This window comes from Heterocephalus glaber, unplaced genomic scaffold (assembly GCF_053883595.1).
Source record: "Heterocephalus glaber isolate CG9 unplaced genomic scaffold, H.glaber_assembly_v1.0 deba00001497, whole genome shotgun sequence".
In the NCBI taxonomy this organism is placed as follows: Eukaryota; Metazoa; Chordata; class Mammalia; order Rodentia; family Bathyergidae; genus Heterocephalus; species Heterocephalus glaber.
The window spans coordinates 5,943,894-5,969,725 of NW_028258320.1; the positions used below are offsets into that span (position 1 = coordinate 5,943,894).

Below are 25,832 nucleotides of genomic sequence, written 5' to 3' on the forward strand. Positions count from 1 at the left end.
GCAGCGCCCTAGCTGCAGTGGGTCCTGTCCTTCCATCTGTGGCTACATTTGAATCTTAACAGCATCTGTAGGGCCCGAGGTAGTAAATGGTAGCGATTGTAAAGTATAGGCTGTAAACATCACCCTTTCCTTTTTCATGGTGTGGCCCTATGACCTTACCCTGTTGTGTAATTGGGTTTTGTTTTGTTTTGTTTGAGACAAGGTCTCGCTAGGTAGTTCAGGCTGGCCTTGAACTCACTATGTAGCCCAGGCTGGCCTCGAACTACAGGTGTGCGCCACCACAACTGGCTGAACCTTGCTTAATCTTCATTGGACACAGGTGGACTAGTCCCAGGGAGGGGCAGGCAAAGGGACATTGGTGCTGAGTGGCTGGATCCCATCCTGTAAGGCCTGGGTTGGGATGGGAGGATTCTCAGGATCTTAGACTTTTACAGCCAAGAGGCATCTCAGATTCTTTTCCTGAAATAATTCTGAGGCCAGAGCCAGGCATGGTGGCACACACCTGTAATCCTAGCACCCGAGAGGCTGAAGCAGGAGGATCACTTTGAGTTCCAGGCCAGCCTGGGCTACATAGTGAGTTCAAGGCCAACCTGAACTACAGAGTGATCTTGTCTCATAAAAAGAAAAAAAAAAAAGGCCAAAAAGTGACGTGACTGGGCTGAAATAGTACAGCTAGTCTCAATGTTGAGGCGCACCCCCACATCCTGGTACTGGGGATTGAGCCCACCACGGTCATCGCACTGAGGTGCATCCTCAACCCTTTCTATTTTTTTTGAGATGGGGTCTGGAACTCATGATCTTCCTGCTTCAGCTTCCTAGAGTGCTGGGATTGTAGGCCTGTGGCCCCACACCTAGTGTCGAGGCTATATTGTATCTCTTCCCACTTACCAGTTGTATGTGTACACAGCGAAGCTCTAAATGTCAAGTTCGTGAAAGGGCTCGGGCCCAAAATAGCCCAGAAAGTGGGCAGGGTGGGGACTAGAGCCAGCTGAAGACTGCTGGGCCCCAACTCCGGAAGGCGCTGGGATCCTGGGGGCGGGGCCAGGTCGCCATGGAGACCAGTCGGCCGCGGCGGGCGTCGCGGAACCGGATCCATGGACGCTGAGAGCTTGCTGCTGTCTCTAGAGCTGGCGGCCGGCAGCGGGCTGGGCCTTAGTCCCGACCGGCGCGCAGCGCTGCTCACCTCTCTGCAGCTGGTGAAGCGAGACTACCGCTACGACCGCGTTCTCTTCTGGGGCCGCATCCTCGGGATCGTGGCTGACTACTACATCGCGCAGGGCCTGAGCGAGGACCAGCTGGCTCCTCGCAAGACTCTCTACAGGTGAGGTAGACACGGAATTGAGACGGGGCACCCACGTGCGGAGGAACTTGTGGTGGAGCCAGGGGTGCTCCCCGGGAGAGGAGGCCGCCGGAGTAGGAGCCAGGTGTGAGGCTGGGTGCAGCTCAGGGCACGACGCTCAGCTGGCAGAGGTGCCTGGGGCTCGATCCCCAGTTTTGGGGGTCGGGGGAGCCGGGTGGGAGCCAGGTGGGAGCCGGCTGTGGGACATCTGGTGCTGAGTGGCTGGATCCCATCCTGTAAGACCTGGGTTGGGATGGGAGGATCCAATGGATGGGATGCAGTTCTGAAACTTGCCTTGCCATGCACACCCTAGGAGGGGGACTGATGTATCACTTGGCAGTTAAAACTAGAACAGAGTGGGCCGGGGATTTAGCTCAGTGGTTCCGCCACCTGCCTCGCAAGTGCAAGGACCTGAGTTCGATCCCCGGTACCAAGAAACAAAACAAAACTACAACAGAGTTGTACGCAAAGGGTTCCAAGGGTTCTGATCTTCTAAACCTCGATCAGGTCAGGTGGGTAGGGGGAAGGAGGGGAAGGAGGGGAAGGAGGGGCCTCTCCCTGGCTGCATCCCATGCACAGGCTTGGTCAGGGACAGCTGTGCACTCAGCAGGGTTGAACCTGACCCCGGCACCGTGGAGTGTTGTGCAGAGCTGGATGAAGAGCCAGGGGGTTTGAGGTTAGTTCACTGGCTGTGGGGAGCTGTTGGGGGGCATTGAGCAAGGGAGGGCCTGGAAGTGGGGTGAGCATTTTGGAGTTATCCTAGGGTCCTGATGACAGGGCTTGGAAAGGAAAAGCAGCCAAGGGAGTGGAGGGGGCAGGTTGGATGCGGTAGCAGAGTGGCAGGACTTGGGGCTGGTGAGCTTCGCAGTGATGAGGTGTGGGGTCATCCTCTCTCCCGAGATGGCTAAGTAAACGCCAGTGCCACTGGGTGGGAGCAAACTCAGGTGGCAGCATCTGGGGAGACTGAATTCGGTGTGAAGTGCCCGGGGTAGGGAGAAGAAGGCATAGAACGTACAGATCTGGAGTCCAGAAGGAAAACCTGGGCTAAAGATTAGAGTTTTGAAATCTTTTTTTTTTTTTTTTTGAGATAGGGTTTCACCATGTAGTTTAGGCTAGTCTTGAACTCCTATGTAGCCCAGGCTGGCCTCAAACTCAAGGTGATCCTCAAGCTTCCCGAGTGCTGGGATTACAGATGTGCACCACCACACCCAGTAGGGATCCATTTCATTTTATTGCATAAGGGTTTGTCGAGCTCCTGCTGTGTGCCAGCACTGGTTTAAGTGACAATAATACAGTGCTAAAGGGGACACTTAGGTGGGAGTGGGTGCTTGGGGGACAGGGAAGGGGAGACAGACAAACCCTCCCATGACTTACGTAGCAGATGGTGTAAGTGCCACCATCCAGTAGAATGGGCTACTCTTTTATCTTTTTATTTTTTGAGATGGGGTCTGTGTATGTTATCCAGGGTGGTCTTGAACTTGTGGGCTCAAGGGATCCTACTGAGTAGCTGGGACTACACACCACCCTACCCAGCTTTTGGGGTACTGTCTTAGAGATGACCTGTTTAGGAAGATGACACTGAAAAGAAACCTGAAGTGCCAGGGAGTGAGCCATGTGGGTATTTGAGGGAAGAGTGTTCTGGGCAGGTGCAAAGGCCCTGTGGTTGGTATATGGAAGATCATAGAGACTAGAGTGGTTAGAGAGGAGTGAGTGCAGGAAAGCAGCATAGGATGTGAAGTCAGAGGTGAGGATAGGAAACAGTCATGGTGGGCTTTGTGGGGCATTGAAAGACTTGGCTCAATGGGAACCCACCTAGACTTTCTGTACAGAGGAGCACCCTGAGCTGCTTTAGATCTGAACAGTGCATGGGGCTGTGTGGAAGCAGGGAGGAGGTTCAGCTTCTCTGCAGTGTCCAGCTCAAGCACCTAGGTGGCAGCAGTGGGGTGGTGGTTGGATGCTGGGTACTCGCCAGGCAGCTGGGTGACTGGGAAGCAGGTGGAGGTCAGGGGCGAGGACAGATGGCTGAAGGGCAGAGTGAGCTGGCAGAGGACCCTGGAGATGGTTTGTGGGCCGTTAGTCTCCCCGGAAGCCTTTTCCCCTGGGGGTCTAGGGATGGTGGGGCTAAAGGGCGCAGGAGATGGAGGACAGGAAGGGCCTGCATAAGGTGAACTGTTGCTCTGAGAGTGTTGCTCAAAGCTGGGAAGGGGGAGCAAAGGAAGAGGAATGGGAGAAATGTTTTGCAGAGAGGCAGGGACTCTGGAAGGCTGAGCCATTTTTCTGTTGAGAGGGAAGCAGCGGAGCCCAGCCCTGAAGGACCAGAGGGGACAGTGCCCCCACAGTACCCTACATAGGGTCTGGGAGGGGCTTTTCAACTTGGGGGGAAGGGCTGTGCATTCCGTAGCAACCGTGCTGAAGTTGGATTCATTGTTTCCCAGTTGGGGGGCCGCGCCTCTCCTGGGGTGCTGGTGGTGGCAGTGAGCCCATCCTGTCTCTCCCACCGCTGTGACATTGGCTTGGCTGGGCATGATAAATGCGTTTTTGACTTAATGATATTTTCAATTCACCATGGGCTCATCGGGATGTGACCTCAACAAAAGTGGAGGGGCATCAAACATGACACTTGTGTGACCTGAAGACAATAACATTTTGCTTGCATCACCTAGGAGAGTGGGCTGTAAGCCGGGTGCTCAGGGCTCTGGGTCCCACAGAAGGAAAGGCGCTGGGGGAGACGCCGAGGGAGAGGGAAGGTGCAGGGCTGGGGGTGGAAGCCAGGCCACCATGTTGTTGCAGCCTGAACTGCATAGAGTGGAGCCTCCTGCCCCCTGCCACTGAGGAGAGGGCCACGCAGATGGCCATGGTGAAGGGCCGCTTCATGGGGGACCCCTCACATGAATACGAGCATACCGAGTTCCAGAAGATGACGGCTGAGGACGATGTCGTGGTGAGAGGAGGCCGGGGGGAGGAGGAGGAAGGCTTGGGTCGCTGGGTAGGGGCTCAGGTGGAACAAAGAACAAAGCAAGACAAAGACACACACACACACACACACACACGCACGCACGCACGCACGCACACACACACACACACACCCCAAGGCAGCCCAACAGAAATTAGGGCAACGGGTACTATCCTCATGACTTCACCGGGATTGCCCGGCACTCTGCTGCTGGGCCAGTGGCATCTTGTGACCCTCAGGACGCCATGAAGGAGGGACATCCTCTCCAGCTGGTAGAGGGAGGACACTGAAGCTTGGAGAGGGTAAGACACGCGGGCTCGTGCAGAGCCTGGGAGGTGGCTGGGAAGGGGGCAGGGAGAGTGCACAGGGTCCTACACACACTCACAGGTAGCACAAACACACGGATATATGTATGACACACACATCTACGTCCACACGGAACTATATATGTAATATACACACAGAACTATGCAACACATAAGCACACAAATACATATGTGATACACACACATGTAAGTGTGTGATGCACACATATATGCACAAAGTATATGTGACACAGATACACAGGTAAATATATTTGTGGTTCACACACATGTAACACACATGTAGATGTGTGATACACATAAATGCACATGTGAAACAAATACATATATGTGAGGCACACAGGTAAACACATACGTGGCATATATTTTTCTTTTTGCTGAGGTACTGGGATGCAGGCAGGGCCGCTCCCCTAGGTAGGCTCTGTACCCTGAGCTACATCCCAGCCTTGTTTTGCTTTTATCAATTTTTATGTTACAAGATTGTGTGCCACAAGGTGCACACAGGAGTGTGGTGACGTTTCCTCCCATCCCTGTCTGCAGTCACACGGGCCCCCTTGCTGGGTGACATCGGTGTAACTGTCGTGCCCATGCCTGTGTGTGCACAGGGGTCCGAAGTGCAGAACCCTGGACTGCAGCACCAGAAGCCTGTGTGTTGCCCGATCCCAGGGGATTCGAGTTCCCCAAAGTGTGAGGTGCTGCTTGCAGAGCCGCTTCACACAGACGTCAACCTCGTTCAAAGCCTGACCCCACATGCACTCTTCACCTAAATGCAAACTGGATGGCGGCATGTGACACATGTGCTCCTGCACCATGCTCTTTTCCCTGGACAGTATCTTTTGGAGACTCTTCTGCATCAGTGCCCTGAAGAGCTGTCCCAGCTGGGTGTGGTGGTGCACACCTATAATCCCACCACTCAGGAGGCTGAGGCAGGAGGATCCCTCTGAGTTCAAAGCCAGCTTGGACTACATAGTGAGACCCTATCACACACACACACACAAAAGAGCCACCCTGTTCTTTGTGCCTGTGTGAGGATGCGTGGTGTTTAGCCTGTGTCTGGGACATGGAATTGTAGATTTTGAGCTCCCAGCCCTGGCAAGTAGTGCTGAACCACACGATCCCGTACCCACACCATTTCCAGTGTGTGTGCTTTAGCTGAAGGATCGATTCCTAGAAATGGAATGGTGAGGCCAGCAAGTAGCCCGAGCTTTGAAGCTGGCAGAGCCTGAACTCAAACCCCAGCCCTTGTGTCTGGGCAGTGGGATGTCTCCTAGGTGTCCTCTCTCGAGCCCCGGACCGAGGTCTTCAGAACTGGGCTGGTTCCCTCTGCAGGCTCCCACGGAGCCCGTGAGCTGATGTCTTCACAGGCCCTGGCCCAGGCATTTACTGAATGCCAGTCCTTAGCTCCCCTTCGTCAGCCGTGTGGCTGGCACGTGGGGCGGCAAGTGGCCTGCGTCCCCGGCCAGGGCTGCTCCCCCAGACGGCTTTGTGCAGCTCTTTTGGTCCTGGTGGCCTTGATGTTAACACAATTGGGTTCATCTGGATGAAGCTGTAATGTGGGGAGATGCCTGGGAGGGGGTCATATGATGCCAGAGAGCTGGAGATGAAAATCCGTATCTGTGACCCCCATTTTACTGTGAATATATGCAGTGGAAAAAAGAGAACAGAGTCTGTCTAGCAGCATGTTAGTGACTGCCTTCAGGAGATGGGATTATGAGTGTTTTAATCCTCCTAAGTATGGTTTTCTATGTTCTGCAAGTATTCTACAGTGAGTATAGTGTGGTCACTTTCTTTTTTTGGGGGGTGTGTTGAGACAGAGTCTCGCTCTGTCATCCAGGATGGCCTTCAGCTTGAATTTGTGGCAGTCTTCCTGCCTCAGTCTCCTGAGCACTGGGATTACAGGTGTGCACTGCCACCATGATCAACTCTTTTGTAGTTGTGACTTTTGTAACACTTGATTGTATTCAAATTCAAAGAAGGAAGGGAGGGAGGAAGGAAGGGAGGGAGGGAGGGAGGGAGGAAGGGAGAAAGGAAAGGAGGGAGGGAAGGAAATCAGGAAGGAAAGAAAGAAGGAAGGAAAAGTCTGTCTGGGTGGGAGGGGAAGGGTCTGCCCAGCATGGCCTCAGGGGCGCTGGCAGGGACACTGGCAGCTCAAGGGAGGAGGCCACAAAGGCCCTTGCACCAGGGCAGAGCGGGCACAGCAGCTGGTGGTGGCCCCTCTCCTGCCTTCCCAGGTCCAGGTCAAGGAAGAGACCCGCTTGGTGTCCGTCATTGACCAGATCGATAAGGCTGTGGCCATCATCCCCCGAGGTGCCCTCTTCAAGACCCCCTTTGGACCTGTCCACGTCAACCGGACATTTGAGGGTGGGTCCTCCCAGGCCTGCCTTCCCCAGCTCCCTCCAGCACAGGGGAGGTGAGAGAGGAGGAGGCCATGACCCTGGGGAGGATGTGCCCTATATTCTGTGCTGCTGGCTGGCTCCCTGCTCGCTGGTCCCCATCTCTTCTGCCTGTGGCCACCTGGGCTATTTTTGTCCTGCTCACAAGAGCACCAGTCCCTGTCTCCTTCTGTGCCTCTCTGAAGGGTCCCCATGGTGGGGAGGAGGGTCTGTGGGGCCTGGGCTGAGCATCCTCCTCTCTAGGACTGCCTTTGTCTGAGGCTAGGAAGCTCAGTTCCTACTTCCACTTCCGGGAGCCTGTGGGCCTGAAGAACAAGACCCTGCTGGAGAAGGCGGACTTGGACCCCTCCCTGGATTTCCTGGACTCCTTGGAGCATGACATCCCCAAAGGTAAGATCACACCCGCCATTCCTGGGACCGGAACCAGAGACCTGAGTGCTAATGAGTGGCTCATGGAGGCCCTTGGGGATGAGGTCCCATCACAGCAGCCCCCCAATGAATGGGCCTCAGAATGTTTTAGATTCCACACGAGAGAGCTCATGCTCTCTGTGCTTGGTTTTCATCTAACAATGACTGGCAGTTCTACTCACGATAGTCCCACAAATGGTAAGATTTCACCCCTTTCCTAGGGCCACTAGTATTCCACCCCTATATGTTCTGTACCATGTCTTTCCTGGCCACTCATCAGTTGATGGGTGCATTTGCATAGTGGTTCATGTTTCTTGGCCTTTGTGATAGTGTGGCATGAGCATGGGTGTGCAGGTGTCTCTGACAGACTGGCTTCATTGCCTTCAGAGACACCCAGGAGTGGGCTTGCTGGATCCAGAGCAATCTTGATTGGATGCAGTTTGGAACCTTCTCCCAGACATCCCTAAAAGCCCTGCACACATCAGTCTTTAGTTTGGGAGTTCTGTGCAGTGCTTAGGACACAGCTGTGCTCACTGAATGCTGCTCAGGTGACTTGGTGTGCTTAAGGTGGCCCTGTCCTGGGGATGCCCCTCTGTGTCCAGGGAGATGGGTGGGAGCTCAGCAGCTTGTCACTGGCACCCTTGGTTAGAGAGGCAGGAGGGTGTTGGCTGAGACCACTGTGCCCTAGGTCTGGACTGCTGCAGGGGACTGGGTGGCTTTGAGGTCACCCCTGGTTCTGCATAAGGGGACCCCCTCCTGGAAGACAGAGGCAATGGCTGAGTTCTCTCACCTCGGGCTGGAGCTCGCAGCTGGAGCACTGGTCAGGAGGGTAAACTTCTAGGTGGTGTCTACCATGGATGCCTCCTGTCAGCATGGCCACTGGGCAGCTGCCACGTGCCAGTCCCTCCACAAGCCAGTTGCCTTTGCCTCCCAGGAACTTGGGGAAAGGAAATGAGACAGGTGGGCAAGCTCAACTGCAATGCACAATTTGGGCAGCAGAGGGCAGCAAGGGGCCGGCTGCCTGAAAATGGCTGAGGCAGCCGAGGTAGTTGGGGCAGGGGACACAGGATTGGGGATGGAGGTGCGGCACAATCAACCTTCTGGGTGTTTATGTGGATTGTGCTTCCTGCTTGAGGCCTTGGGCCTCCTGGGCCAGGGCCGGGTCCTGCTGCCCTTCAGTTAAAGGCTGGGACCATGGTGCCACTGTCTTCCCCCTGCTCAGGCCTGCAGGGACTTAGCTCTACCACACGGCCCCACTGGAAACACATGGCTACGTTTCAGTTGTGACTAAGTTGGGGGTACTGGCCTGAGAGGGTTAAGTGCCCACTGCCTGGGCCAGCCCTGACCCCTCTAAACTGCTCCAACAGGCTTGGTCTCAGCAGCAGGTGGAATTACAGCAGCACACCCGGGCCTGAGGTCTGCACACCACAGCAGCAGGTGGGGGACACAGGCCTGGAAACCTAGGGCTTCCTCCCAGCAGCTCAGGCCCCTTCAGCTTCCTGGCTTGCACCCCACAATATAGCCCTCTAGGAGCAGGGAGGCCTGAGGTCAGGACTGCTCCCCAGAGTCTTAAGGGGCCCACAGCTGGAGGCTGGGCCCAGCCCTGCTAGCACCTGCAGTAAGAAAGTGGGCAAAGGTGACAGTGAGGGGCTGGCTCCTCAGGTAGATGCTACGTGACTAGTGGCACGTTGAGAGTCTTGTGTTTCCTGGGCGACCAGCTGAGCTGGGAAGATGGCAGAGAGGAGTGTGACAAGAATGCAAGGGAGGGAGGGGCAGCGGCACACTGGGTGGCAACTTGGCCACACTAGCACCCTCCTCCAGCTTGGCACTGGCCTCCTGCCTCGCCAGGAGTGCCCCCTCTCCCTACTTTCCCTGCCAGGCTTCTGGGCTGCTATACTGGATGCAGTGCCCCCTGACCCGCAGGCAGGTGGGCAGACTGGTGACAGTGTACCCACGTGGTTTGGGCTGGGGGGGCTCCAGGCACCACGTGGCTCCAGGAAGCTGCAAGTCAGCCAGTGTAAGGGCAGGGGACGAGCAGGCCTGGCCGTCCCTGGGTCAGGGCTGTGTGGCTACAGGCCCTGAGGACTGGGGGGACTGAGTCCCTAGGAAGCTAGCCTGATGATGCTCTGGGTACTGGTGGGGTACTGAAGGCTGACGGATGGGACCCTCCTGAGCCTGTGCTTCTCATCAGGTTGAGCACAGTGGCCTGGGAACATGCTGTTCTGCATCCCCACCCTCGGCTCCCCAGGCAGTGTTTGCTGGAACTTTGGGCTAGGAAAGCAGCAGGCCAAGGGGACTGAGCAGCTGGTCTGGGGCAGTCCTTCCACCAAGGCCTGGCCACACAAGGATGGTTTGCTGGCTTCTCCATGGGGTTTGGCAGGCACTGCGGGAGCTGACAGGTTGGTGTATGGCTCTCACTCATTGCACGAGTGGGTCACTGCACTTGTATGGTGTGGGGGGCCTGGGAGAGCCCAGGGGCCGACTTCCTGGCCACAGAAAGCTGGGTTTGGGCCTGGGCCGGCGGCTGCCCCAAGTGGGACTTAGCTGCCATGAGGGTCACGGGTTCCTGGCAGGCAGGTCTCTTGGATGCACAGGGGCCCCAGCGGGTGGGGATGGAGTCGTAGACTGCTGGGTGCGGCATGACTCGGGTGGGCCACACCGTGGGAAGCTGGGTGCAGGAGCCAGGCGGCCAGGCCGAGCTGGCAGCTGATAAAGGCCACAGAGCTCAGTGCACTGCCTGGTCCAGCACCAGAACCTTCAAAGCCTCTGCCTTCCTGGCAGGGTGGGAGCAGGGCCGCGGCTGCTGCTCTGGGAGAGGCCTCATGCGCAGGGGAATAGAAGCCCCAGATCTGCATCCAGAGGCGATTTTCCCAGGCTCCTTCCTCCCACACAGCGGCTCCCTCCCTCGGACCTGGAGCTGGGTCTGGCCCTTCCAGCCAAGTCCCTGTGGTGGCTGGGCTGCTCCTGTCTGCAGGAGTAGAACCCCAGCAGAGACCGGGACAGAGAGGCTCCATAGTGGAGCCCAGGTCCCTCCTGCCAGGGGCAGCTGGCCCTGCAGCTGCCAGTGAGGCCAGGGAGCAGGGAGGCCTGATGTGGCTGAACCTGGCTCAGAGCAGAGTGGGACCACCGTAGGGCGAGGGCCGGGGCGGTCACCTGAGCAAGGGAGTGCGGCCCATGTGTGGGGTGTGCCCTGGTACCAGCCCCCAGACTCGCCGACAGGGAGCGCCCACTGGTGTTTCGCCCTTTTCACTTCCTCCGCCCTCCCCCGGCAGCGGTGGTGACGGGCAGTGCAACAGCTGAAGGCCACCTGGAGGCTGATGCCCGGCCCTTCCTCATCCGCCTCCCCAGGGTCCTGGAGTATCCAGATGGAGCGGGGCAATTCGCTTGTGGTGCTGCGAAGCCTGCTGTGGCCAGGCTTCACCTTCTTCCACACCCCACGCACCAGGAACCATGGCTACATCTACGTGGGCACTGGTGAGAAGAACATGGACTTGCCCTTCATGCTGTAGGACGGGCCACTTGGGTGTTCCTAAACAGTATTTTCCTCAGTGTCCGTGAACCTGGCCTATTTATTCTGTACCGCCTTACCTTATTCCACCTTCCTCTGGAGTCCAGCCTGCAAGGAGAGGGCACCTGGGTCAGGAAACCTATTTCCAAAGCAGTGGCTGAGAAACGCAACACAGCAGTGGAGACACTGCTATGGTAGACGACGCTGGGAGGTGACAGTCATGAGGGCGGCTGCTCCTTGGGCTCATATGAGAGCGACATGTGGGCCAGGCAGCCCCTGCACCTCCTTCCTGCAGCCCCCGGAGTAGAGCTCCACGCTGTCCTCGGCGGCTGGTACCCTGTGGCACAGACTCCCCCAGTTGCACCCTTGCCCCTGCCAACCTGGCCACCAGCCCAGCCCCCAGTTCCTAAGCAGAGAGCACGCACCCAGCCGGAAGGCCAGGAACCTGGTTTATGAACAACACTTGTTGGGGTGAAACTGATGCTGGCACCAGGCACAGCCCATGCCAGTCAGGAGGCCACCGCAGATGCCCGGGGCCCAGGCACTTAAGTGGTCCTGCTGTCCCTGGTGCCACTGGTACTGGAGGGGCCAGGCACCCTGGTGGCACAAGTCAGTGGTACAGCTTCAGAGGCCGGACCGAGTAGCAGATGTTGTCCTTCAGGAGTGGTGACCCCACAGCCATGCGCACCTTCTTCCAGCGGGGGCCTTTTTTATAGATGGGCTTGACTGAGTGTGGGGACCAGCGGGTGAGGTAGCTGTGGAGAAAGCATAGGAAGTGGTGGTGAGCACTGGGCACTGTCCTGGAGGCCATGCCACCCTCTCCCCAGCTCTCCTTTCTCAGAGGGCTGGGACCCTCCTGGGAGTCACTACAGTGTCCTGTGACAGATGGGTCGGCTGCTGCTGCCAGCATGTGTGGCCGGGTTGGGTGGCCCAGGCCCAGCTCCTTTGATCTTTTCTTTGTCAGGGCTTGTGAGAGAGTGGCCTTGGGAGCGGTAGAGACAAGAGTGACAATGGCCCGGGAGCCTGCACCTTCCCCACACCTGGCTTGCTCTGCCACCCCAGCCTTCAGAACCCTTCCAGGGCATAAGCTGCTGGTCAGGGATGAGGAACTGTGGTATGGCCTCAGCCCAGGGAGCTTCCGGGAACAGGAGGAATGGGAAAGGTGGTAGCCATCCATGGCCCTCTGGCCTCCTTTGGGGACAGCGAGGGCCCTGGCAGTTCCTGGAAACATAGGGTTTCCTCTTTTCAGAACGAAACCTGGGTCCTGTCCAGAAAGGCCCACCCCTGTCCTGCAAGTGCAGTTGTGACAGGGCCAGGAATCCTGTGGCCCATTCCAGGTCAGACTCACCCCACTGCCTCTGGAGACCCTCAGATGGAAAGCTTTTTAATTTAAGAAACAAGTAACTCTGGCTGAACAATTGTAGATGAAAAAAGTGAAAAAGGGTTGCTGATTTATGCATCTCAGCAGAGTTGCCCAGACCTCAGTCCTCTGCTGTAGCCCTGCTCCCTGCATGCCAGTAGGGAGGAAAGGGCCACGTGTTTGCTGGGCTGGTGGTGTCTCACCAGGCCGTTGACTGCGCAGGCGCAGGGCCTGGGAGTGCACGTTCCACTGTTGTCATTCTGGGGCAAAGGAAGGGGACCACCTGATGGCCACTTGTGGCCGCCCCCGTCTGTGCAGCGTAAAGGACATGGGATAGAGAGCAGGCCGTGCAGAGAGGGTGCTCCTTGGGATTCCAAGAGGACTCCAAGGTGACCCAGCTTGCCTGCCTTCAGCTTTCCTCTCCCAACCTTGGGGCCACTGGGGGAAGTGGGGCTTCAGGTACCCTGGGCTGGACGCCTGGGCCTCAGGGAGCAACCGCTAGCAGGGCTCCTGTGATACTCAGCCCTGGGGCCGAGGCTCTTTCCTGAGCACCCCCTCCCACCTGTGGGGACAAAGCAGGGCCTGGACGGCACTCAGGGACTTCAGGAAGCAGAGTCCTGAAGAGGGAATCGATTCCCTTCGCAGCCAGAGCCCCTCCCCCAGGGCGGCCTTTTGCAACCCCGAGCCTCACACATCATCAGTCCTGTCACATTAAAGGGCACCGGATACACGGGAAGGAGCTGGCCGGCTTCAAAGCCAGAGGGCAGGGTGGACTGTGTCCTCGACCTGCTAAGGGCCCTAAAAGGGTGAGGGGGTCAGGCCCCTACGTGGCTGCAGCATAGTGGGGAGACCCAGGGAGAGGTTACCTACCCCCATGCTAGCAGCTGGTCCCACTCATGATGTAGGGGGCACAGGTGGAGCTGGGCACAGGAGGCAGGGACCAGGTAGCAGCCCGGGAGCTCTGCCTGTCACTCAGCGGGACAGCCCTTGGGAGGGAGCACAGGACCCCCGACAATCAGTATTCCAGATGCAGCTTTGTCTAATTGGGGACACCACAGACCCAAAGGCCTGAGTGTGGCGAAGTCAGATAGATGGGAGAAGAGGGATGGGCACAGGACTCTGCCCCAGGGTCAGGCCAGAATGCTCTCACTGGAGGGGGTCATGGGGGCTAGGTGGGGGTCTACAAACCCCAGAACCGCTCAGGCTGCCACAGAAAGCAATGTCGACCATCAACTGTATGACATTTGGGAGAGCACTTGAGTACTCTTGGGAGCAGTAGGGACGCTACCCTGAAGTTGTGCAGTGCACGATTTACACAGCTGTACACAGTGGTCCTACCAAGAAAGCCCGCCTGTTTCTGAGGCCTTGCTCGGCCCTGTAATAACTCCAGGGCTGGAGAGAGCTGGGGACTGAGTTTGCAGAAGTGTTTCTGACATCCCCATGGCAACATCATGTGAAGTCACGCGCAGGGGATTAGCATGTTCTTGTGCCCAATCAGCAGGCCTCCCTGTGCTCCTCGACAGTATCCAGGCCAACAGGGCAGGACAGAAGGGCTGGGGCTAGCATGGGAGGCAGCAGAAGCCGTGTATACTGCAGCTGCGCCGTGGTGGGTGTGATGGGAGCAGGGGCCCGAACTGGCGGGGCGCACTCGGCTCTGTTCTGCGGCAGCAGCAGCAGCAGCAGCAGCAGCTCTAGTGCGGTGCGATGGGCAGTGCTGCTCACCGGTTCAGCTTCGGCCTGCTCTTTGGGATGGACCCTTCGGGCAGCAGAGGCCTGTGATCTGGGAGCAGACCTGGGCAGAAGAGCACACGGTGGTCACCACAGTGCCGAGGCTGGGGAGCCCAGGGTGTCGGGGGCCGCGCCTGCCTACCTGCACGGTGGGCCATCTTCACACACTCCTCCACCTTGCGGTGCTCCTCCGTGCACAGGCCTGTCACTCTCCGGGGCAGCATGCCGCCGTGAGGCCGCAGGAACTGGCTGAGCAGCAGTACATCCTGGGGGGACCATAGGCAGCGGCTGTGAGCCCGGCAACCAGTACTCTTTGGAGCTGTGTGTGCTCTGCCCCTTCCACTCCGACACAGTTAACCCCACTTGGCGGGACCTGCCAAGTCCCTCACCAGACTTAAGAGACGAGATGCTGACAAAGTGCAGTCTTCTCTGCATTGGCACCTCTGGGTGGCAGAGCATCTGGAGGGGGTTCTTGGAGGGGAGGCCGCATCAGAGCCCCTGGCTCAGGTCCAGCACACAGAGATGCCCCTCCTGTGTACCCCCAAAATGGATGGAGGCCCAGTGCCAAGTAGGGGCCCTGTGGGAAGTTAAGTCCGTTCTCTAGCTTCCCATGACCAGATGGGAATGGGTTCCTGGGCTTCCCCTGGGCCATTGCAGGCCCACAGGCTGCTTATGATGGGTGAAGGAGAGCACAACAGAGCCGAGGTGAGAGGGAGGCCACCCCTGCCTTACCTCTCCCAGACCGGCCTCATGGAACAGCCGTCCTGGGGAGACCCGGGCCCCTATTCCCACCCCTGCAAGCTTTGGAATCAGACGGGAAGAACTAGGATTGGTCTAACCTGTATGAGCTGCCAGACAATGCTGCTGCGAGAGCAAAGGGAGAAAAGGGAGACTGACCTCAGCTTTTACCTGGAAGGGGATGAGACTCCCTCTGCGCATATAGCACAGCATTTCCTGGGGTGGTGGCAGAAGGAGCACCCCAAGTGGCTGGGCAGGTGTGGGTTCCCCTCTCTGTCAGCAGCTGGGTTCCAAGCAGGCCCACATCCTGCTGCCATGTCACCAGCTTGGCACACCCACTGGCATTAAAGGCCTGGGTCAGGGTGATCGTCCCTCCTTCTGCTCTGTGTAGCTAGAGGCCAAGGTGCCAGCCCAAGAGATTAGCTGGGCCAGGCTGTCTACCGGTAGTCATCCCACCCTGCAAAGGGGCACAGGGACAGCTTGCAGGTCAAGCTGGTCCAGGCCAGAATCACCTGTAGCCCCAAAAGGGAGTGCTTAATGACACCAGAGAGAGCCTGGAGGAGCAGGCGTGGTCTCTGGGTCCCATCCTAGCCTGGTCCTCTGCATCTCTATGGGGTGCAGGTACCCAGACTCTGCCTGGCTTCTACCGGGCAGCTTGTACCCAAGTGGGGTGGCCTGACTTGGTTTTGTTCCTCCTCCTCTGGGCCTTCAGGATCCTCATCTGTGAAACAAGGTCGGAAAAGTGCCACCTTTGTGGGGTGTGCATGGACGGTAAATAAATGATGAGGTGCAGGCGCCCACACAGGGCCCGGCACAGGGCATACATTCGCCACCTACGGCTGCTGCTCACCATCCTCTCCTTCCTGGAAGTGGCTTTTCCAGCTCCGGAGCAATCAAGGGCTGAGGCTCCAGTATGGAGAGACGGTAATGCGTTCCCAGAGCAGAGAGTAAGAATGAGACCCACCCCATGAGGAGAGGTGGGAGCCGAGCCCAGGCCTGACTGCATCCCTGGAGAACCCAACCCCAGTGCTCTGAGGCGCAACCGGCCCATGAACCCGGTTGGTGGCTCCCAGCCCTGGCTGCAGTCATGGGATCTGCCCAGCCCTACTCCCAGGCTGATGCAGTTGTCTGAGGTGGAGCTGGGGCATCCTTCCTTTTCTTCAGTACTGGGCACTGAGCTAAATCCCCAGCCCTTTTTGAGACAGAGTCTTGCTAAGTTTTGCAGGCTTGCCTCAAATTTATGATCCTCCTGCCTCAGCCTCCAAGTGCTGGGCTTACAGGCTTGGGGGGACCATTTCTGAAAGCTCCTTAGGTGATTCTAATGTGCTGCCAGGGTTGACCGCCACGGGACAAATGCTGTGGTCTTTGGTGGCTCTGTGAGAAACAGCGGACACTAAGGAGGAGGACTCTGATCTCGGCGACAAGGGCCACACGTCTCTGTGCAGACTCACCTTGTAGCTGTATTTGTGCTTCAGGTTCCAGCGGCAGATGGGGCACTGGCCTTCAGGGTTAGGGGGGTTTGGACTCTCCTTGGGTGTTGCTACGATACGGCCTTCAATCTGGTAGCAGAGAAAGAGCTGGTGTGAGGGACAAGGCCAGTGCAACCACTTGCAGTGGCCACAGGGATGTGGCCTGGTGGCCTTCAGAGCCCGTGGAAACGATCTGAACTGAATGCTGGGGGAGGGTGGGGGGGAGAGGGGCTTAAGCCCAGCAGGGCCTTGTGCTTCCCCCCTGCCTCTGGGGACAAGTACTAATGCACTCGTTTTCAGATGGCGTAGGAAACAGGAGTCCCAAGTAAGTCACCCTCCTGTCCCGGCATCCTCTTCGGAGGAACTGCAGTTTCTAGCTTTACAAAGCGAGGTCTACGCCAATGGGTCTCAACCGGAGGTGATTTTGGAGGTGATCCAGGGGACATATGGGGACTCTTGATTGTCACAGGCAGGGGTGCTACTGACATCTAGCAGGACACTGCTACCTGTCCTACATTTGCACAGGGCAGCCCCACAAGGAATTCCCTAGTCCCAGGTGGCGCTGAGGGGAGGCCACGTGGGCCAGCACCTATGCACATGGCCCTGGGAAGAAACACATGGATGGCAGATACATTTCTTGGACTGCCTCATTGCTTTTACCATTCTGGATGCCACCTTTGAAACCCACTGAGGCCTCAAAGGAAATGACCTCCGCATTGTGCTATGGCCCATGACAGCCATGGCACAATTCTGTGCTATAAATGGAGGATCTGGGAGTTGGTTTCAGTGACTGGGTCAGGTGTGAGGTCTGGAGGGAAGGAGCAATGTCCCACAGGGCAGGGGCATATCACCTTCCTGGTGCAGCATCCATAGCTGCTGGAAACAGAGCACTGTGGGCATGGTGAGCCCCAGGGGAGAGGACACTACAGTGGCCGGGGACAGCACCAACACCCACCAACTCCCTGCCACAGGCCTAGCTCTGTACGGAGAACGGACAACATTTCCTTTAGCTCCCTCCACCTCTGCGCAGGTGCCTGTTCTTATTCGCAGAGGACACCGATACCCAAAGTAAGCTGTGCAGGTCTCTCCAGGCAGGGATGGCTCTCCAGGGCCTCCTCATTTGTTCCCAAGGAGCAGATTCATGCCCCGCAGGAAAAGCATTCTACATCCAAGTCAGAGGTCTCTCCCCTCCAGCATGGAGTTTACAGGGGGCATGCTTATTGCGGCTTTTATTGAGGGAACCAGAAGAGGTGCCCTAAGGGAATGGGGCCCCTAGAAGTCAGAATGGCAGAGGCTAATTAATGGGAAGGCCCAGGAGCACCTGACCCAAAGGGCTCACCTGGGGGATGGGAGTCCTCAGGGAACACTCTGGCTCGCTGCCTCCAGGAAGGGTTAAATCCCCACCCTACACAGAAGTTACAGAGGGCTCCAGAGTGGCTGAGGATTTCTCGGTAGCACAGTAGGCCATGTGAAAACAACGCTGTCTCCTAAGGATTATAGGATAATCTAGGCCCCATGACTCCCTGAGGAAAGGAGGTAAGGGGGCCCAGAGAGGGAGAGCAGACACACCAGGGTGCCAGCTATGCGGAGCAGGTCACCTTTTCAAGGTGTCACTTAAGGAGTAGCTTAGTTACTCTGGGCAGAAAAGAAGGGACCTTGGCTCCGAGTCAACTTAATTGTGGCTCTCTAGGTCTATTTCACTGCCTTGGTTTCCCCTTTGAGAGCTGGATTTATCACTTGCCAGAGAATATATTAGCAAAGGCCTCTGAGACCTTGTCATGCAAAAGGTCACTTTAATCATAACAGATTCTTTGGCCCAGGCACAGCAACTGTTCCTGATTAACCACACTATAGCACACAGCTTGGAAAATAGTAGACTGTGGGATTTATGGTCACAGAGGGAGCTGAGCCAGGAGCCCAGAGCCCAGAGCCTGGTGTGGGCCTCTGCCTCCCCCAAGGAGCAGTCAGGCAGCTCCAAAAGCTGAGAAGTTCTGAGTGGCCAACTTGATGATACTTACTATAGTTGTCTTCCCTTCCTGGGTCTCCACCACTGCAGAGATAAAGGGTAAAAATTAGGTCAGCCATTTAATAAGGGACAGGGCGTCTCAGATAACAGCTCCAGCCCTACACAGGCAGAAAAGAAGAGCCTTCGGGCTGTGCTCTCCCACAACCCCCACCTGGGACCAACTGTGCAGGCCCTCCCACCCCTCATGCCAACACTTTGCAACCTGGAGGCTGCTGGGGCAACCCTGGATGCTCAGCAGTACTCCCTCTGGGATTAGGGGTCTCTCTATGCTTTTGCCTTCATGAGAGAACTGGTACAATCCTGCCCCCCAACCCCGGGGGCTGGCAAGAGTGACCTGATAGTTGGGGTGTGTGTGTGTGGCAGAAGACTCCTCAGAAGTACCCCTTGCAAAGTCCCTTCATGCAGAGAACTAGAGGTGGCTGTGACTGTGAAGGGCTTCAGTCTAAGACCCAGCACTAAAAGCCAGGTGTGGTGGGACCTACCTGTGATCCCAGCACTTGGGAGGCTGAAGCAGGAGGATTGCTGCGAGTTCAAGGCCAGCCTTGGCTACATAGTGAGTTCAAGGCCAGCCTATACTACAAAGCGAGACCCTGTTTCAAAAACAAAAACAGGGCCTAGGATTTAGCTCAGTGGCGCTGTGCCTGCCTAGCAAGTGCAATGTCCTGAGTTTGATCCCTGGTACTAGAAAAACAAAAAAACCCCAACAAAACAACAACAACAAAAACCACAGCACCGAGCTAACAGTGGCCCCACAGCAGCTAATCCATGAGATGAGTTCACTGCTAAAATTCGGCCCGGGTGCTGTGCTCCTTCTGCACAAAGAGCCAGGGTTATAGCTCAGGAGTGCAGCACTAGCCTAGCATGTTTCAGGCCCTGTTTCCATCCCCAGCACCACACACATGAAGGTGGCTGTGTGAGTTCACTTCTCTGCTCTGCTTTGTCCTCTACCCCTCTTTCAGGACACCGTTGCTGTGCATGCTGGAGAGGGTGATGGAAAAGGCAGGCACCAGAAGGACAGCAATGCCATTTCAAACTGGGAGTGACTCCCTCAGCCTGGGCCTGCCGAGGTCTGAGGAGTGGTAGAGAACCCGAGGCAAGATAGCTAAATACACTCATCAGCCTGTGGGCACTTCCTACACCTGGCGAGGATGCACAACTACAACACCAAGAGCAAAGGAAGAACAAGCTAACAGGCCACATCCAGCAAATGTCCTTGGGGTTCTCTCTGGTTCTCCCAGTTTCCTTAGACAGAGAGAAGCCACAGCCATTAGCTAGGAACTGGTATGAAGCAACTGCTCAATAAACGCTGGCTATTTTTAGGGTACAAAATACTCTCACAGTCCCTTTCTAACTGCTAAATACTGCACGAGAAAACTTGGCCCACACAGTGAGGCTGCAAACTGTCACTCATAATATAAAACCCTATTTAAACAGCAGCTTGGTTACCATGGTTTTACTCAGTGTTGGCCAAGGCAAGAGACAGACCAGAAAGAGCCCACGGTCCATCACTTTTAGAATCAGTGAACGCTGTACGCAGTTCCCTAGGCAATGTCCATCCTGTGCACACAGCGGGCAGGGATGGCAGGGGAGACCTGCTGCTTATCCCTCATGAAGTAGGTGCTTCTGATTTCTTCTTTTTGTCTATGTGCATTTCTCCAGTTTCTAAAACAAACATATATTGCTTTTGTAATAAAAAAAAAACAATAAAAAGACAAAGGTTTGTCTAAGGAGAAAAGGAAATTCTAACCCAGCCAGAGGCCCATGGCAGCATCTGTGACCGACATCTAATTGGACCCAGACTGCCTGGAATTGGTCCCCGTTTGTTTTCTGGGCAATCCATTCATGAAGACTCATTACTCTAAAACAACCAACCTGAGATGCCCTCTGTGTCCAACTCCAGACAAAGGAGAAAGGAGGGCCAGCAAGGCCCTGAGACTTTCTCCAGAGAACACTGTGGTCACTAATCAATTCAAAGACCAGCTAGGTTCCTCCACCTGAAAGAAACTGCGTCACCCCACACACGGATCCACTTGTACAGAACAGAGACCAACCCGAGAATGGGATGTGGATGAGACTCAACCTGGTCGGCAGTCTGAAGCCAGCACAGCTGCAGAGGGGAGGGAAGGTCACTGCTGAGTGCTAGTCTGCAGACACAGCCTGGGGTGGGGTGGAGGTAGAAGAAGGGCACATCCCCAGCCCAGCCAGGCTCCAGGCACCCCAGAAACTGCAAATTTGCAAAAACCAAGTTGGGAAAGGGCCTGAGGGTGAGCAAGTCTGAGCAGTGCCAGGTAGGGGGAAAGTTGCTGAGAAGCCCCAAGGAAACAAAAGCAGAGACACATTCTGAGACCAGTGGAGTCAGTGAAGAACAATGCCCTGAAACAGAGGATAAACATGTGGTTCCCTTCTCTGGGCAGGCACTTGGGTCCTAACCATGAGGTAAACAAGTCTAACAAAGCATACATCACTCTCGGCAAGGACCCAAGCCCTGAAGTCATCCCACTGGCCCCTGGAGCAGAGATCAAAGCCCATGGCAAGCTCCACTGTTCACAGCTCTCCACGAACAACTGGGAGCCAGGACTTGCTAGGAGCCAGTGGGTAAAACAATAGGCAGATGCTTATCTGAGACAATTTGTCAAACCAGGGAAATGACCTGAGAACTCACATGAGACACAGACTCATTTCAAGACTGATCGCTTGCTGACTGCTGATCTGGGTGGTGTCTTGGTACAGGGGGAGAAGGCGAGGCTGGAGACCAGAGAGGCCCTCAGTAGATTTTAAGCCTCTGGAAAGAGGAGATAGGAATCAAAATAGTATTGATTTTCAGTGTGCATAGAAAAACATGTCAAAACCAAACAAAACCTGAGATCCATTTTGTCCCTGGCCTTCTCTCCATTCAAGAGAAGTGGGGGTCGCTAAGAAAAGCTGGACCAAGAGATTTAGGAACTAACAGAAAGCTTGTTTAGGAAAAGATGAAATCACCCTGTGTTCTGAGATATGGGGTATCAAGTAAACTAAGGAAAGAGATGAAGCAGTTTTCTAAACTCGAGCTAAGTGCCAAAATCTTTCAAGATAGGCACTTCTCATACACATAAAATAATCAGTCCCAAATCAAGCAACACATTTGCTGAGCGCCCATGGGGTACACAACTTGGCCCGACCCACCACAGGGAATTACAATAGAACAGGAAGGCACGGTCTTTGTCCTAGAGGAGGAGAGGGAGCTAAACCAAGCATGGGAACTTCATAATAAAGTCCATGCCTCGTAAAGAGGCCCTCTGAGTACTTCAGTAAATACTGGCCTAGGATGGAGTCCAAGACAACTGAATTGTAAAAGTCTGGAGCAAACAGCATGGTGGTAAGATTGCAATGAACGAAGAAGACTTTGACTACATAAACACGAATGCAGTGGGCTACAGCCGTATAAAGCCCAACTGCTTAGTAAGGGAGGGAGGAAAGACCAACAATGTGCAGGCCGCTGCTGCGCACAGCAGCCAAAGAAACCGAGGTCCTTGTTAGATCTGTGAAAAGGAGGTCCTAAGCAGTAGATAAAGGAACAAATAAATTGAAAGCTAGAAGGAGCCCTAGCAATCTATGTCAGGCGGAACAGAGTACCATGTTGGGGATACAGGCCAGTACCTCTGGCCATTGGCTGCTTTTCTCAAACTTCTTGCCTCAAGCACACTTCCCCTAGTCCATCTTTAATTCTATCATTAATGTTTTCTAGTTTGCTTATCACTTCCCTTTCTTTTTCCCTTGGACCGCAGAGGGACTAGCCCTCTGCCCTAGGCTTCAGGGCAAGGAGTATTATTATTGCTGCCAGCGCGCGCGCGCGCACACACACACACAAACAATCTCTCCATCAGCAAGGCTCTTCTGGACAATCTCACCCCGACCCCCCCATACTAAGGATTGAACCCAGGGCCTACAACATGCTAAGGAAGCACTCCACCACTGAGCTACTCCCCAGCCCTTTTTATCTTGAGACACCTTCTCGCTAAGTTGCCCAGGCTGGCCTTAAACTTGTGTCTTTTTTTTTTCTGGTACCGGGGATGGAACTTGGGTCCTTGTGCTTTTGGGGCAGGCAGTGGAACCACTGAGCTAAATCCCTGGCCCTGGCCTTAAACTTGTGATCCTCTTGCCCCATGTTCCCAAGTAGCTGGGATTACAGGTGTGTACCCCACACCCTGAACTCTTGAAAGCCCTCATCTTGCTCATTTCCCTTCCAAAGCTTTTAGCTACAGAGCTGCCTATCCTGTCCGGCATATCCTTGTGTGAAATCAGGTCCAGTGCACCTTTAGCTAACTGAAAGAAATGAAGCAAATTCCCTTTGGCCTTTTCTCATTTCACAGTATTCCAATGAGCGTCTGATCTATCATGATTGCTAATTCATATAATCCTGGGTTTATGTTTTCTTTTTAAGATACATTTCTTTCAAAGAGGGTCTATTTTTTTTTTTGGTACCAGGGATTGAACTCCGATCCTTGTGCTTGCAAGGCAGCTGGCACAACCACTGAGCTAAATCCCCAGCCTAAGGGGGTCTAAGTTATTAAACAGGATCAAGGTCTAACACAATCTTTGCTAAACCTGGCAGTGCCAATCCTGAAGGCATCAAAGGGTCTTCAGCAAGTTAACTGGTAAGAGCTTTCAGGAAGGAGGAGGCCACCAGAAGGCCCTGCCAGGAAGCACAAGGTGACATTACTGGGGAAGAGTGAAGAGTGCTGGCTCTGCTTCCCACTCCATCACGTACAGCTGATGTTGGGCAAGCCATAGGGAACCCGTGGAACCGGGTTCCTCAGCTGTGAAAATAAGATGATTGGGCAAATGTATGTAGAAAACCTAGCACAGTTACTTGCAGCATTTTTGTCCCCCTTCAGTCTTGATTCTTCCATAATAATCTTTTTTTGATTTTGTGTGTCCCTCTTGTCAAACTTTAGACCGGGCTTTTTCAACAGTAGCAGGACCGATATTCTGGGTCATATGGTTCTTTGCTGTGGGCAGCTGTCATGTGTGTGGCAAGACATTTTGTAGCATCCCTGGTCTCAACCCAACAGATGCCAGTAATACCAGTTATGACCACCAAAAATGTTTCCCCGGGGAACAAAACTACCCTAGGCTGAGAATCACTGCTTCAAACTGAAAATCTTCACTGGAGGAACACTGGTGCTCAGTCCTCATGAACTCTGACTAAAATTATAGTTTTATTTTGAAAAGCAATGCTTGAATATTTTCAGCAAGACACCCAGCTTCCTCCCCGTGACTTTAAATTCTATGTATATAATATTATTATTCAGATGTCAAATATTCCAGATGGGACCAATGAAAATTAGCTATTCGTTAAAAAAAAAAAAAAAAAAAGAGAAAAAGAAAATTAGCTATTTGTGTAATACTGCTTTAGAGATGATAAAACATCAAAAGGAAGTTCTTTTTTTCCCCCTAGAGACTCTGAAGACAGGAGATTCTCAAAAATACAAACTATAACAGTGTCTTCATGTAAGATCTCATCAATTCAATCTAACATTTAAGTGTGACAGGGACCAACAAGCAGAAGAGCTACCAATTTATTTATGGAAAAGTGGGCTTTAAAAACTCATATGATGCTGGGTGTGGTGATGCACACCTGTAATCCCACCACTTGGGGGCTCAGGCAGGAGAATTCCTACAAGTTCGAGGCCAGCCCAGGCTACATAGTAAGTTCAAGGACACTCTGAACTACATAGTGAGACCCTGTCTCAAAAAAGAAACAACCACCAACCCCCTCCATATGATTATACAGTCTATGATTTCACAAACTCTCCAACTAAATATTTTTCTTGTCTAACCTCAAATTCCTGTCTTACACAGCCAAATAAAACAAAAACCAACCAACCAAAAAAAAAAAAAAAAAACCTGTTCTTTTGATTTTCTTATGAGAATATAGCAAAGAATTGTTTCAAATTTGAATTTCATACAAGACATATGCAAACTTATAGCTACAGTTTCATACTTGGTAGATACTCTCAGAAATGTTATGAGCTGGGGCTAATTTTCCAGCATAGGAATATACGAAATATCTTATCCAAGTCCTTTCTGTCATAAGCATGATCTCGTCTTTTTAACATTAGTGCATTAATCCAACATTAAGTTGGATCTGGACTTTTTTCTCCTACCAAGTTTTCTATCTACCCTTCATGGGTGAATTCTTCAAGCATAACTTCTACTACTGTTTCTCCAATTATCTCTTCAATATCTCCATACTAGTTTTCTTGTATGCCACTCTACTGAAGTTGCTGTTTGAAAGCTAAGAAGAGACCTCTTCTGAGAAATCACACGGTCCCTTCACAGGGTCTTCTTTTTGAACTTTTCTGCCCCTTCTGACAATAGTAAACACTTTTTTCCACTGGATAACTCTCAGCTTTAGCAGATACACTGGTCAGTACTATGCCAAAATCTTTAAAAAGCCACATCATTTCTTTTGCATATCACTCTTCCTGCTTCCAACTGTACATAAAGGCAGGGCGTGGGCTCCTAAAAGATCTTTTCACTCTCTGCCAAATTCCACCCTTTTCTAAGCTGGTTCAAGAAACATTCTCTCAAGGAAAACTTCCAAGTACTTCCATGACTGAATCTCCTTGTACTTTGTCACAGAAATGTCTAATTCACATTTACTGGAGTGTATACATATTATCTCTTTAGAACCCAAGCTTGTCAGGAAAAGGGCTGTTTTCTGTCTTCAAAATTCTGTCACAGCTTGAAGCGCAGCACTTGGCCTTCAGTAACCTCTTAGCTGATGCTAGAATCAGGCTACTCTTCCAGACAGTATTAACGAAGAGCAGAGCCATCATCCTGCATTTGCCTCTGTCGCAGATGTTCAACAGCCTTTCCACCTAGGCCTTCACCTCTTAGGGGGACTAGCGGTCCGGGCAGAAAAAGCCTCCATCATATCACATCATTTTCAAAAGAGAAACTGCAAAGGGACACTCTGAGAGCGGTATCCAGAATCCTTCCCTCATGGGCCAGGGATGTTTTAATGAAGGAGGTGGCGATTCAGAGAACACGGAAAAAAATGAACATGCACCTCCTTACTGAAACTCCCCTGAGCTCTTAGTAAAAACTCCCTTGAGGGCTGAAACTACGGGCTTCTCTATCCCCGGTGATAAACTAGGCCTTTTTTTTCGTCCTCCTCTGCCTCCCGAGGACATAACCAAGGGACAGGAGTTCAAGCAACAGCCCCAAAGGTCTGGACCAGGCGACAGGGGGTGGGGGCACAGGACTTCCGATGTTTCAGAATCGCTGGGTGAAAACGAAGGGAGGGAAGCACCAGGGCTAGCGGTAGCACTCGCTGCCGCTCTCGATTTGGAAATGGGATATCTCTGGGCCGCGGGACTCACCTTCCCTGAACCCGCGAGCTGGTAGCTGAGCCCAGCTGGCTGCGGCTGAGCGCGCCAGGAGCCCTCGGAACAGCCGCCCGCAGCCGGACAACAGCGACGCGAGAACCGCCATCTTAGAAGCCGGCGTAACCTAGATTGTACTTCCGCTTCCGGGGCGGTGCGCGCGCAGCCGCAGTGGTGAGGCAGGAGCTGGAGCTCGTTGCTTTTAGCCACTTCCGTC

At 54.2% G+C, this 25,832-nt stretch overlaps 2 protein-coding genes across 7 annotated transcripts; one reads left to right on the forward strand and one right to left on the reverse strand.

Annotated features, from left to right (window-relative positions):
* Rsph9 (radial spoke head component 9) lies at positions 1 to 19,576 on the forward strand. 5 transcript variants are annotated; one of them, XR_001183629.3, is made up of 6 exons: positions 8 to 1,321; positions 4,130 to 4,280; positions 6,847 to 6,976; positions 7,252 to 7,398; positions 9,608 to 9,815; positions 10,765 to 10,975. XR_001183629.3 is itself a non-coding variant. In XM_021259753.2 (5 exons), exons 1-5 carry the CDS (start codon positions 1,095 to 1,097, stop codon positions 10,892 to 10,894), a joined length of 861 nt encoding a protein of 286 aa, XP_021115412.1. In that variant the 5' UTR covers positions 1 to 1,094; the 3' UTR covers positions 10,895 to 10,975. The 5 variants fall into 5 exon arrangements, 3 of the variants coding, with proteins under 3 accessions (XP_021115412.1, XP_004846533.1, XP_004846531.1); XR_002395649.2 differs by having other exon boundaries at positions 10,689 to 10,810; XM_021259753.2 differs by lacking the exon at positions 9,608 to 9,815 and having other exon boundaries at positions 1 to 1,321; positions 10,689 to 10,975.
* On the reverse strand, positions 11,361 to 25,777 carry Mrps18a (mitochondrial ribosomal protein S18A). 2 transcript variants are annotated; one of them, XM_004846479.3, is made up of 7 exons: positions 25,613 to 25,777; positions 18,238 to 18,269; positions 16,202 to 16,309; positions 14,155 to 14,278; positions 14,007 to 14,076; positions 13,155 to 13,270; positions 11,361 to 11,679 (listed from the first exon to the last, which is right to left on the reverse strand). In XM_004846479.3, exons 1-6 carry the CDS (start codon positions 25,722 to 25,724, stop codon positions 13,162 to 13,164), a joined length of 555 nt encoding a protein of 184 aa, XP_004846536.1. In that variant the 5' UTR covers positions 25,725 to 25,777; the 3' UTR covers positions 11,361 to 11,679; positions 13,155 to 13,161. The 2 variants fall into 2 exon arrangements, with proteins under 2 accessions (XP_004846536.1, XP_004846535.1); XM_004846478.3 differs by lacking the exon at positions 13,155 to 13,270 and having other exon boundaries at positions 25,613 to 25,776.
* Positions 25,778 to 25,832: the final 55 nt, after the last annotated feature.

Excerpts from the sequence above, each read along its gene's own strand:
- Rsph9 (XM_021259753.2), top strand. The coding sequence starts at position 1,095 with ATGGACGCTGAGAGCTTGCTGCTGTCTCTAGAGCTGGCGGCCGGCAGC. Across the intron at positions 1,322-4,129 it reads CCTCGCAAGACTCTCTACAG|CCTGAACTGCATAGAGTGGA; the intron begins GTGAGGTAGACA and ends ATGTTGTTGCAG. Across the intron at positions 4,281-6,846 it reads CGGCTGAGGACGATGTCGTG|GTCCAGGTCAAGGAAGAGAC; the intron begins GTGAGAGGAGGC and ends CTGCCTTCCCAG.
- Mrps18a (XM_004846478.3), bottom strand. The coding sequence starts at position 25,724 with ATGGCGGTTCTCGCGTCGCTGTTGTCCGGCTGCGGGCGGCTGTTCCGA. Across the intron at positions 16,310-18,237 it reads AGGAAGGGAAGACAACTATA|ATTGAAGGCCGTATCGTAGC; the intron begins GTAAGTATCATC and ends CTCTGCTACCAG. Across the intron at positions 14,279-16,201 it reads AGCACAAATACAGCTACAAG|GATGTACTGCTGCTCAGCCA; the intron begins GTGAGTCTGCAC and ends TGGTCCCCCCAG.